The 13,186-nt window shown below is 39.5% G+C and overlaps 1 protein-coding gene across 5 annotated transcripts in view; it reads right to left on the reverse strand.

The window, feature by feature from the left end:
- Positions 1-3,469: 3,469 nt before the first annotated feature.
- The window catches only part of epha7 (eph receptor A7), a 94,235-nt gene continuing 84,518 nt past the window's right edge, over positions 3,470-13,186 (reverse strand). For 4 of the 5 annotated variants that reach the window (XM_028604777.1, XM_028604775.1, XM_028604774.1 and 1 more), the window contains exons 15-17: positions 10,852-11,045; positions 10,059-10,214; positions 3,470-7,856 (exon numbers count right to left, since the gene is read on the reverse strand). In XM_028604777.1, coding sequence (XP_028460578.1) covers positions 7,742-7,856; positions 10,059-10,214; positions 10,852-11,045 — 465 coding nt within the window. In that variant the 3' untranslated portion in view covers positions 3,470-7,741. Of the gene's footprint in view, positions 7,857-8,567; positions 8,670-10,058; positions 10,215-10,851; positions 11,046-13,186 lie in introns of all 5 variants that reach the window. The other variant, XM_028604778.1, reaches the window with a different exon arrangement.

Here is a 13,186-nt window from a genome sequence, read left to right on the forward strand (position 1 = left end):
GCGGACGAAGATGGATGGATGGATGGATCACTATACAATAGCATATAGCTACGCAGTTCAAACACCGGGCTTTAACGGGATTTAAGCGGAAGGGAGGGGTTATATTCTCTTCCACTTTATGACCAACATCATTAATTAATTCATGAATTGATGATCACCATAATGATGTCTTATTGACATGTAAAAAGGGCAATGCAAGGGATTTATCACAACCTGTTCTTCAAACGTGGCTTAGCCAATCAGGCTGCCATGCTGTTGTCAGGCTAACGTGATCTGGTTATGTCTCTTCAAGCTACTTTGGTTTTTCAGTCACATTTAGTGGATTGATTTGTTCATTCTGGGTGAAGTTTGTGCTCTTATTGTGAAACAAAGGCAACATGAGTAGAGATTCATAACTATGATCAGCGCTCATATGATTGCACTTACATACCTTACATTTGTAGATTCTGTTTACCATTCAGCTCTTAGATTTATAACTGGGTCCCCATATGGCACTCACCACTGGGTTTTATATCAGAAGGTAGGATGGCCCTCCCTCTCTGTCAGATGAGATCAGCACTTTCACCTATTTATCTATAAGGGATTGTTACAAAAATGGCCCTCCTGCCTGTCTTTACTCCTGAGCCAAAGACACCTTACTCAAAAGACTCGTTCTCAGGATTGGCTTACACTTTCTGTCCCTCCACTTAAAAGTTAACTTGGAAAGACAGCCTTTAGATATTTAGCCCCATTTCTCTGGGATCATTTACAGAGCAATCTAAAATTAGATGCACTAATACTACATATAATATATATAATGGGTCGATTCAACAGTTTGAATAGAGACCTCATTTTAACTGTGACTTTTTTACATAGTACAGTCATACATATTTGTATTTGCATCAATGTTATTTTAAAATTCACTTATCACTTTCTACAGATTTGTTGATGTTCTTTCCAATTATACCTGCAAACTGCTATATTGAAATTTAAATCTTTCTTATTTTCATTTGATTGTATTTTTGATTGATTTTTTGTTTTGTACTCAGGTCTCACTTGTAAATGAGATCCCGATCTCAATGTGATTTCCTGATTAAATAAAGTATATATATATGTTTCCCTTATGTTCATTGACTGAGTTGTGTTGATTTGAAGCTATAGGTGCCACTAATCATTAGAGATGTTCCGATATCGATACCAATATCTAAAAGCCTCCGATATTGCCTAAAATGCTGGTATCGGTGAGTACCTGAGTTAATACACCAATACCGCGTAATGTAGCCCTGAAGAAAATCTACTTTAAAGTTCTTTATGATTGGAAGATTGTGCTAGCAAAAAACTGTGTCTTACCTTACAAATATGAAAATAAAATGGGCCACATTTCCTTTTCGGAGTGTCTATTTGCACCCCCGGTACGAATAGCCTCGGCCACACAGCTGAGCTATTTACACCCTGTGACGTAACAACAAAAAAACGTTGCTCGCGTGCACCGAAATCATGGCGGACGTTCATCTTCCATGACCGCAGAAACTGGCATATTAGGGAAGTTTTGTCTCTAAAGTTTATAACAATTGAATTTCTAGCGGAAAATGGATACTACAGTTGCGCTTTCTGTCGTCAGTGAAAGCATACAATTATTAGTTTGTTAGTTAGTACCTATTTTTTTGTATACAGTATGGTTACCTAGCAACCGAGGCTTGAAGAAACAAGTGGTAAACAGTTGTTAAGCTTTCTGAAAGAGCTGCTAGGTGAGTGGTTAGTACGCTTTGGTATGGGAGTTTGGAGTTTGATTCCCCTGTGTGGTGATCTTAGTTTTTTAAATTTGGATTGGATAATTTGCATGTAATTGCGCAAGTCAGGACCCGCGAACGCGAATTATTATTTTTTTTTTGCAGGGTGGTAGGGGAAGACTCATGAATATGCCTGCTCTGGCTGGGTTGGTTAGGTTTAGGCAAGAGGAGTGGGATTGGTTATGGTTAGGGTAAGAATGTCAGGGCGATAATATTCCAAAAAGGTGTAATACATGAGTAGTATATGGATAACTGTGTGTAAATATATGCCAAGGTACTGTAAATGCACAGGGGTGCAAAAAGCATACATTGATATTTGTACCAGACGGGGTATTAATAGAACACATTGCTGTGTGCACCGGCGGGGTACTAATAACATTCATTTCTAATTGCACCAGGGTACAAATAGCACTTCTAATTGCACCAGGGTACAAATAGCATACACTGCTAATTGTACCAGGGGTGCAAATAGCATACACTTCTAATTGCACCAGGGTACAAATAGCACTTCTAATTGCACCAGGGTACAAATAGCATACACTGCTAATTGTACCAGGGGTGCAAATAGCCTCACCCTTTTCTTTTAGAGTATATTTAACTGTACGGACCATTTCCAGTGAAGTAATCATTGTATCTATACTTACGAAGTACATTTCATAAATTGCAGTATTAAAATGACAAATCTGTTTCCATTGGTCTGATGAAAGAACATTTTAGTTGAGTTTGGATAAATGAGTGAATGAGATGAATGATTTCTATGCAGTTCACTCCAAAAAGTCTTGGTCATGATGTTTTAAAGAGTTGGGCTTTGGGACAAAAACTGTTGTAGAGGCATTTTGAGCTAGCTTTGAAAAAGTCTAGAACCCTTTAAACAACAAAAAACTATCTAACTCAGGCTACATCTACATTGCTACATTTTGATTTAAAAGCAGATATCTTTTGCCATGTTTCCCCCTCTCATTCCCCCTGCTCTGGCGTTTCTGAGCCCCTAAACCGGAGACATTAGGAAACACTTCTGATTCTGGTTCTGAATCTGCGGGGTTGTGTTTCAGTCTCAACGGCCACAAACAGAGACCTTTGGCAACGCCGACACTGACGCCAACGTTTCTCCTCCTGATTGGGTCTTATCAGTTACAGCGTCTCGTTCTCTGAGACTAAAGCTACTAACGGCAACTACCAGCAGCGGGCGGAGTCTCCACGCTGCCTCCTGTTTATGCCCAGTATACCAGAATGTTGATGAGATATGAAGTTTGGGTGTGTTAGTTTAAACAGAAATTAAATCTTCTACCGGAGCTAAAAACACTTGTTGCATGGCGATCACTTTTGGCTCAAAACTCTGCTTATAAACCAAAACGTAGCAATGTAAATGTAGCTTTAGTTCTCTGTGTAGGAAGAACATTCCAACATGTGTTCTTATTAAAGGCTTAGAGCAGGTTTATAAAGTCATGGGTTACATCTTATAAACGCTTTTTAAAGGCCGCCTCATTAGAAAATGCTCCCATTAAATTCTGTGGCGTCGTAACAGACACCCTCTCTGAAGCTCTTAAATCATTAAACATGTCATTCTTTAGAATGAAATCAGTCAGGGGGTCTTTAACCTGGACGTCTGACTCTAATATTAATAAACTAAAACTAGACTCAAATAGTCACAATGTTTTTTGTCAACATTTATTAAAGAAGAAAGATGTAGTTGACCAAATATGACCAAAACTCACATGGACTTCTGATCCCAAGATTATAAATCTAAAAAAAATAGCTGAACAAATGAACACCACCCCTGGGATGAAAATGATTCAGGGTTATGATAAAAAAAAAAAAAACACTGCGAAGGACACCCAAAACTTCTATAGAGAATGTATTATATTTCCAAAAATATATGTACAGTCTATTACAAAGGTTACAAAGCAAAATGATTTGTCTATGTAACAAGAAATTGTCTAATTAAATGATCTTACAGTTCGGCGTTTGGGGAAAATACTTTTGACCAGTAAATGTTCTCAATACTTTTATCACAGAAAAATAAATAATAAATTGACAATTTGTATTACTGTACAACAAACTAAAAGTCTAAATCAAAAACAAAGTCAGAGTAAAGATGGAAATCCTATCAGCCGTCTTTGGTCCTAAATGAAACATTATGTACAACTGAAATGTTGTGGGTGACAATAATTCATCTGCGAGATAGAAAAATATAGTGCATTTTCAATGTATTCAGAGCTCTCTACTGAGTAATATGTGTAAAAAACAATATAAATAAAATGTACAAGTTTTACAATTAGAACATATACAAAGATTCCCTCAAATCTATTCTCGCTCTGACACAATCAACAGTGCTGCACTCTTTGGAATCTATCCACCGCCTCGCCAGAGCGCTGGAACTCATTTCCAACTGCTGAGCCAAGTTTTGAAAAATAACTTCATACTTTATCTGCTAGTCCTGATTCAAACCCACCCTCGACAACCTGCACGTGTCTGTTTCTTGCATTTTTTTTTTTTTTTACATTTTGTAATCTTTTTGAGTTTTTATGCTGAAATAGAACCAGAACAAAACGTTTCCTGTCCAGAGCTGAGCAACCTGAAGTTTAAACTGTGGATGAAACAAGCTGAACGAGACGGTGACGTGACTTCTGTTGGTGAAGGGTTAGAGGTGACTTAGACGCTGAATCGATTGTATCCTGGCTTTAATCTCAAATTGGCTCAAACTACTGTTTTCCCCAGCACAGAAAAGAAGGGGACAGAGCCATTCTACCCTGGGGTGTGAGACAGAAACTACGCACTATAGCTTTAAGATCCGTTCTCAGGAAAACAGGAAATGTAGTCTTTTTTGTCGGTGGACAACAAGACGGCACATCTCAGCCAACATCTGGTAAACAGTGGCTCAGACAGGGCCTGGGGAGTCTCACCTGGTCAAATCTACTGGGCATTATTCATACAGCCAAACTCAGCACGTAGTCAGCATCATTTACTTTTTTTCTGTTGTCAGACAATAGAACAAGTATAAAATATTGATTTGATTGCAGATCATCAATATTACCTGTTAAAAAGGAAGTCATTCCTATCCAACTGTGCTAATGAGATCCAGAGCTGATATAATTAGTTCATGAATAGACAACAGAAAGTGTATGACTGACTAACGCAAAAGTGCCAAAAGCTCTTATTATATTGCTGGATGTTTTAGTCCTCCGTGCTAGTTAATTAAACATCTCTGGATTTCAGACAGTTAAGTTGTAAACTCGGCTTTGACAAAATGTGATGGGCAGTCCTCCCTATTTTATAGACCAATGGATTTACTTAGAAGATAATCGGCAGGGTCATTTATAATGATAACACTCGTTAGTTGAATCCCAATCATCATTTTATGATCACAACGTTATCAAGATAAACAGGATTAATGAGAACACCTGTATTGTGTGATGAGCTACATTAGCATTTAAAATCAGCGATCACAGAGAGGGTTATGGCCAAATTATACTGTCTGCGTTCCAAAAGCATAACTGTGCAAACACAAAAGTGTTTGCTGTTTTTTTTATCCGTTTCAAGATTATAGCTACACCGTTATATGTGACAGACTTTACTCAATAGTGTCTTGGCAGGCTTACATCTTTCCCTCACCTTTCACGTGTATCCACCCTGGAGACCCTTTTCTAAAGGCTCCGAACCATATTAGTCGGGACATTGGGCCAAAACGGACAGAAAAACGTGTTTTTAAATGTAGCTGGCTTATTGTGGATGCAGTTTTTGAGAGAATGGAGAGAATGAAGAAAGCTAGTCATTGTTTTACAATTTGTGAGTGAGGTCAGGGTTGATGATTCCTGTTTCTTTGCATTTGAGGTTGAAAACTGTAGAAAGAAATTACCGTATTTAAAAAAAAAAAAATTGATTTATCTCAAGTTGCAGCAGCAGTAGAAAATATGGACCCTAAGAACACCTCTTTACATGACAGCTGAATAACTGCATTCTCTTATCAAAGAATACTGCACTAAAACATCCTCAACATGGAAAGTTTCTCCTTTTTTTGTATGTGAAGTGGAGACAGATGGCACCGAATAGGTTGATTGGCTTTTAGCACATCTTCTGCAAAGCCTCCCCTCGTCTCTGTTCCCCATACAACGCCTTATGGAAGAAAAGTGGAGCAATCTTAAGAGACACTATAATGCATGTTCTGTCACATCTACGCCTGTGAGGGATGAGCGGCGGAGACGCATGAATAAACTGGGGAGCTGCATGGCGGCCTACAGAACTGGGACGGTGGGATGTAACAGCACGATCTGCGTCTGACTCCAGCTCCATCGGTTGGTCTGACATTTTCAGACCTATACCCTGAAGGGACTATTTGATTCGTGGACGGCGCGTTGGTGTTGAAAGATGATGTCAGCATGGCTGATTGGCACCTTCCTTATGTTTCTAATGGTGCCTCTTTCATCTCTGTAGCCACTCGAGTCAACATTTCCATGCCGCGTTAGATTCCCATCAAACGTTTCGCATATCATAGTGGCAAAACACAACATGATGATTTCATTTGATGACTTGGCACGGCTGTTTTCCGAGCCCTTTTCAAACCATTTTTAGGTCAAAGAGTTACTTTCCTTTCCTATCCATTCCTTTCCTTTCCTTTCCATTCCAGCGGTGACGGAATCTTTCCAAAGGGTTTGTCTCAGCACAGAACTCACATACAATAAAACCTAGCACCTTAAAATCTCAGGTCAGGACCATTTCTACCTGGTAATTATTGCTCTGTTTAGTCCGTCTCTCCTTCTGCTGACTGTGTCTATGTGGCATTAAACCGTGTCTGTGCACTCAATTTCACCAGTTCAAGTTCCAGATAAAAAGACATCACGCTACAAGGAAAACATAAAGTAGGGAGCTTGTCCACCTTTTAAATGAATGCAGAAAGCATTGCCATTGAAGTGCCTAAAATAGTGGCAATACTTCATCAACATATTTTAAGGCAGTATTACGTCTACACCGTTCTTGGATCCACCCTTAAAAAACTGTATTTGCAGCTGAACAAAGCACCGAAAACAAAAACTGTGTGTGCAACATTTTAGGCAAAATGACGGCAAAACAATTTGCGGTGGCTTCAATTTCAATAAAATCTTTCAACATTCTACTCAATAACCAAGTAACTGTTCTGCGTTTCCTGTAGTGAACACTAAGACAAAGGATATTGCTACTCTGATATAAAAGTCTGTTCAGTGTTGCACTCTTCAGAAAGTTCCGCAATAAAAAGAATTAAAAGGTTGAAATCACGTCAAAAACCCACTCCTGTAGGCTGCAAACAAGCGTGTGAGGATACCATTTTCACTTCAACATCACATGAAGGAAAACATGAGTCACTGCAAACAGTTCAAACAGTCCAGCATGTGTCAGCACAAAAAGTACCTTTGAATCTGCACCTAAAAAGTTCCCTCTGTGTTTGGATAAAAGAGAGTTTACCCTGTTGTCAAGTCCCAAAAAAAATTGCCACATGAGCCACAACATGTCACCGTGGCACACAGAAAGAAAATCAACAAATCAGAAAAAAGGAAGTGAAACCACCGCAAGTAGACAAGTTGTTTTTTTTGTTCTTTTTAAAGGAAGTCCATAGCCTCGGTGTGCACTTAAATCATTCATTAAGTGAAAGAAAACAGAAGCGTCAAACTCCTTTCCAATGCGCCATTTGATATGTTTATGATTGAGTTCATAAGCGCTTCTAAAAAAACAAATAGAAAAAAAGAAGAAGAAAAAAGAAAGTCATCTCGTCCAGGTAGTTTCTTTTTTTTGTTGCTGTTTTTTGCCCTTCTCCTCTCTTTAGTGCCCTTTAAAGAGGCGGACCACAATCCTTCACTGAGGAACAAAGGAATGATTTCGCTCCAGACACAGCCGGACGAGTCAGCCTGAACACATGTCCGTTTACTTTGACCATTATCCCGCTCCGGTCCCAGGCACTGCTCCAGATAAGTTCTGTTTTTGCTTCGGCCCGTCACAGTCGGTCACACCTGGATACCCGTGCCGTGGAGATGCAGCATCTGGGCTCTCATAGTCTGTATGCTGCTCATGATCTTTTTCTGATGGCCCACCAGCGTGATCCCCAAACTCATCACGTCCCTGCAAGACAAGACAACACATCAATCAATGCACCGCACCACAGTCAGGAAAAAGAAACAGCCTCAGCTTTTTCATTATTGTGAGTTAGGGTACAAAAAAGGCAGCTGAACACAGCATTTATTATTATAAATCTCAATAATGCATTTTCACATCAATATCAAGGCTGATGTAGTAATAAAGTATGATCTTAAGTTTTTTTTCTTGGGAAGTAGGGGTGGCGAAAAAAAACGGAAATCGTATGTATCGTGATTGTTTTTGCGACGGTTTTAAAAAGCGATTCTTCTTCCATAGAATTGATATTTTCTTTACCAATGACGGCGACTACATCGTATCTGTTTCCAGCAAAACAGAGTGAAAGCAGGAAAAGCAGAAAATCCATGTAATGTTCTTCTTTACAAAGTAAATAAATGTCAGACTGACTGACTGACCTGTGATGTGCATTCTTCTTAGAACACTATTAGTTTTTAGAAATGTCTCATGATGACTCTAGAAGTGTATTACTCAAACATTATTTTTGTTACAGAAAAAGAAAATTGAAAAACTATTCTAGAATCACAATAAAGGAAAAAGTGTGTTTGGAAAGTCTATTTGAACCCTTGAGCATTTATGGGGATGTGGAAACATATTCTGACATCTCACGGTCCTTGGAAGTTGGGAGTAACAGCCACATTTCTTTCCTTTGTTTCGTCGCCTTGGTTTGCTAAGGCTTACCCAATATAATGTCTTTCATAATGCCTGCATGATATTCCAGGTCATTCACAGGTTATATTATCGATTGTGTGAGCTTGTTCCAATCTGTCGTCCCCAGCACACCTATGACACAAGGGAAAAACATCTAATCACTGGCAAAAAACCAAGGCTGAAGTGCACGAGCCTGAGTGTAGTTTGTAGGGGGCTGCAGATCTGGAACGAGCTGGATGAAAACTTGAAAGTGTATAGTTATAAGATATTTTGTGATATTGTCTGTGCTGAGTCGATTGTGACTGGATTCTTTTTTTACTGTCTGTGTTTTGTGGTATTTGTCTGTGTTGTGTCTACTGGGTATTGAGTTTAAAGTGTCTGTATGTTCTCTGTTGTATCTATAATGTTATCCGGCCCTATCTCTGAAAAACTTTTAGTAGCTTATTGGTGGTTCCCCATTTCATGCGGCCTACATGCGATCATTGTACCTTCTGAAATTGTGTTTTAATGATACAATGATGACATGTTAATAAATTTGAAAAAAAAAGTCTGGGCCGATGCTCAGTGCAGTAAAGCAGTTCATGACGCTCTCGAAGAAGATGAGGACCCACGACATGAGAATGTCTGATATGGAATTGTAAGATACGATAAATAATAAATAATTTTTTCACAGATCTGGTGTTTGAAGTTTATTAAAATCCCACACATGGCGTTGATTGGTGTTCCAGTGTACCACAGAGCATCACATTACTTTATCCTGTGAGATTTTGGATCATTTATAAAAGCTAAACCAACATGCACACATGCACAGTAGCTGGCAACTTACTGTACTTGTGGGTGTTGTGTGAAAGGAAAATAATAGGGCAGCAACAGTTGTTTTTTTTTAAACAGAAACTCTCACTTATCAGTTCCCAAAAAAATCTACTTTGCTGTTTTTTCTATCTGTTGTAATGAACAAAGTCGATGACTTGTGTTCACATTATGGGAAAGATCTAGAAGGCTTTTAATGTGAAACATCTGTATTGTGTTAAGTTGTATTGAGGGTAACTAAATAAAAATAAAAAATAAAACAGCAAACATTAAATATTTAGTGTATGAAAAATGCTTTTTCTGATGTAACGACAAACTCAGGAAGTTGTGCTGTGGAAATTAATTAATGAAGACAACAAAAACACATGGAGGAAGTGCTGAGTTTGCAATAAAAGCCTATTAAAACAGGGGCAAATCAATGACTAGGGAGGCGTCTTAATAAAATATATAGAGTGATAAATCAGGGAAGAAATAAAGACCGGGTTATCTCTGCAGTTTGGGTAAATATCGGCCCAGGCCAGTGTACTACTAATAAACCTCATGGGATGGCAGTCTGCCTAAAGTGCCTGAATACAAAATGCAATAGTGTAAAGAATGTGTTTACTCCGGTTGGGATAGAAGGAAGGGAAGTGTAGGAGAGATCACAGCCTAACCGTGGCTGGTATTAATGTTCTCTACTGAGGCTTAACCGCTGGCTTCATATCTACTTACTCGATTGACATCCTGGCCACAGATTCCAGGGAACTGTAGCCAGCCGCTGTGAAGTTGTCTCTGTATCGCTCCATCTTGATGGCTTCCAGCCACTCTCCCACTGAGCAGAAAGCGGTGAAGTCTGGTGTGCTCTGATCCAACAGTGGACTAATTGGTCTGCGGGATGAGCACAAAGTGATGTTTATGTCTTATGTGAAAAAGGAAACATTCCGCTGAAAACACAATCAAGCAGGAGACGAGACAAAGTGACTACCAACGGCATCCAGCGGTGCAGGAAATTGCGAGAAGGGGGATAAAAACTAGCTGATTAGAGGCTTCAATCAATAAGAAATTCACAAACAGATGCAGCATGTCAGCTTTCTTGCTTCTGAAAAATATTTGTGTCAATATCTTTTCAATCTGAATACATACACCACATACAGTCTCTGTGTAATGAAGGGCTTTTGAACCAGCTGTAACCTCTGGATCTCACCTCTGGAAAGTATGTTCTGACTGCAAATAGAATGAATCTGACAAACGTCAGACTGAGGTCTGGAGTTCCCAGTGCACTTTAAAGTACCAGGAACTCATTACAGAGATTGATTTAAAAGCCCTACTATTGACCATAAAGCCATGGAAGCTGCTTTGGAGTATCGATCTCCTGGGATTTATCTTTCATCTGTGAACTACAGAGGCTAAATCATCCACTGGACACTTTGGATCATCCACTAATGCACTAAAATAAAAGTTCAAATTCTTTTATTGTATGAAGCCACATTTTAAAATGATTCATTCAGGCTTTTTATTGCCTCACCTTGTACATGTTCCCACTGGGGTTTTCAAGGTGTTAGGGTTGCGGATCATCTTATCAAGGATGCCAACTATCTGATCGAATTTGGGACGTTCGGCTCTGTCCTTCTGCCAGCAGTCCAGCATTAGCTGATGCAGGCCTGGCGGACAGTCCATTGGGGCGGGAAGACGGTAGCCCTCCTCTATCGCCTTTATGACCTGGAGAATGCAAAACAAATGGAGTCATTAATATCAGCTTTCAGTATCATCCTAAACCCAAACCCTTCACAATCAGCCTTTAGTATCACCCTCACTGTAAACTGTTAAGTATGAGCCTTTAATATTACCCCAACCTCAACAACCACCCCAACCCTAACCACCAAATCCCTGACCCAAAGTCTTTAGTTCTCATTTCTGTCTGTTATGGCAACACATTCTCACTCCCATCGTGTAACAAAGCAACGTTTGGTCAGGCGCCTTCGGTGTTTGTTGTTGATAAAAGTCTCGCGCTTGGTCGGGACTCTTGGCGTCAGGACATACATTTAACTGACATGTGGCACAAGAACGGGATAGTTAGGGTAAGGAAGGGATCATGGGTGGGGTTACAAAATGTACGTTGTAGTGACGTGGGAAAGTCCTGTGTTGTTTGACCCATCCACCACCCCAAACAACCATTTCATTTTTAGGATTTATTGCCAAATAAGTTACACTTACAATGAATTTGCCTTGATTTGTTGGTGCAAACATAAACATATTAACCATTAATATGAAATAAACAATTAATACAGAAACACACATGTACAATACAACTGTTTAACATTAAGGAAAAACAAGGTTGTATGGATTAGTGCAGGATGTTTAAAAATGTTGAGGGATGTGCAAAAGTTCAGGCTGAGCAGTAAAGTTGGTGAACAAAATGTTACAATAAGTCATAGCTGATAATGGCCATATGAGATCCAGAATGAAATAAATAAATGAACTTTCATTTGATAGTTGTGTGATTTATTCAGTTCAGGCACATTACCAAAATTAGACCTTTTCTCTCATTCACTGATTCTGAAAAGGTTATGCATGCTTTTATTTTACCTCAGCTTGATTATTGTAGGGCTCAGTTGAAAAACAATCTGCTGCCTTCAGTTAGGGCTAAATGCTGCAGCTCGGCTTTCAACCATCTCTTTGGCAGATGGGATCGTATTATATCTGTCCTTGTCTGTCTTTACTGGCTGACTACATTTTTACAATTGATCTCAACATTTTACTGATTACCTTTAAGGCACTACAAGGTAAGGTTACATTGTAGATAGTTGGTACGTTATATGCCAGAGCGCAGACCAAGTTGTGAGTTGAATTTCCCACATTGTTCATGCATGTAAACAAAAGGCTATATTTATACAGCTGTGATCCATAATAGAAAAGATCTTTGCACGGAGCCTTTTAACCTAGTCTCTTGTCACTCTGCATCATGCATGCATTTTAGCAAAGGGTTCATTATAAGTCAATGCTGTGAAAACGGTAGGTGCAGCGTGCACTTTGATTCGAGCCCCTAGCTCCCCTTCCTTTATTGTGTGGATACGGAGCTGTGTACGTTTCTGCATATATTCATCAGCTACTTCTGTCAGGACCGCTCAGACAAGAATGAGTCATGGAAAGGAAAAGGTGTCAAAACACTGAAACTGTGGGGGAAATGCAAATAACGTTATTGCTGTACCCTCGGAGTTTTGCTGACATCTTGACAAAGTGCAAACATTTCTGACATTGATGTCTGTCAAGTAGCCGAGCGTCCAAACACCACATGCGCCACTTTAATGCCCAGCCATCTTGTTTAGCATTTCTAACATCTGATGGTTCAATCAGCATGCCTTTGCTTTGGAGCGCCGGAGAATCTTAATAATGTTTAGGCCTGACGTTGTGGGTGCTAAACACATATAGGAATCTTGAGGCCTGAACTAACTCGCCATCTACCATCAATCAAAATGTGCCAAGTGTCCGACAATAAGAACAGCTTTGAGTGGTCTGGCCCAGTTGGACTCCCTCAGTGGGAGTTGGCAGGAAAGCAGGCAACAGCACTCAGAGAACTTCGAGTGACTCAACCATCATAGCAATTTGTGACATTTGTTAAAAGCAGTGTGTTCTTTGAGGAAGAAAAATCTGAGCAATGTCAGAGTTAGCTCTTACAATTTACTTGAGGGTGAAGCACCTAAAGATACCTTCTCTGATTTTCATTCCAGCACCTAAAAGAACCCCCAATTCTCTTCCAGCTCTAGTGCACTGAGTTTCACAACATCGACAGTCAGATGGGAGAAGATTCTGGGACTTTGAAGCTGTGTGTACTTTTTTCAGTTTTAAGAGCTGCATTGCTG

Source organism: Perca flavescens, chromosome 18, assembly GCF_004354835.1.
Source record: "Perca flavescens isolate YP-PL-M2 chromosome 18, PFLA_1.0, whole genome shotgun sequence".
Taxonomy (NCBI): Eukaryota; Metazoa; Chordata; class Actinopteri; order Perciformes; family Percidae; genus Perca; species Perca flavescens.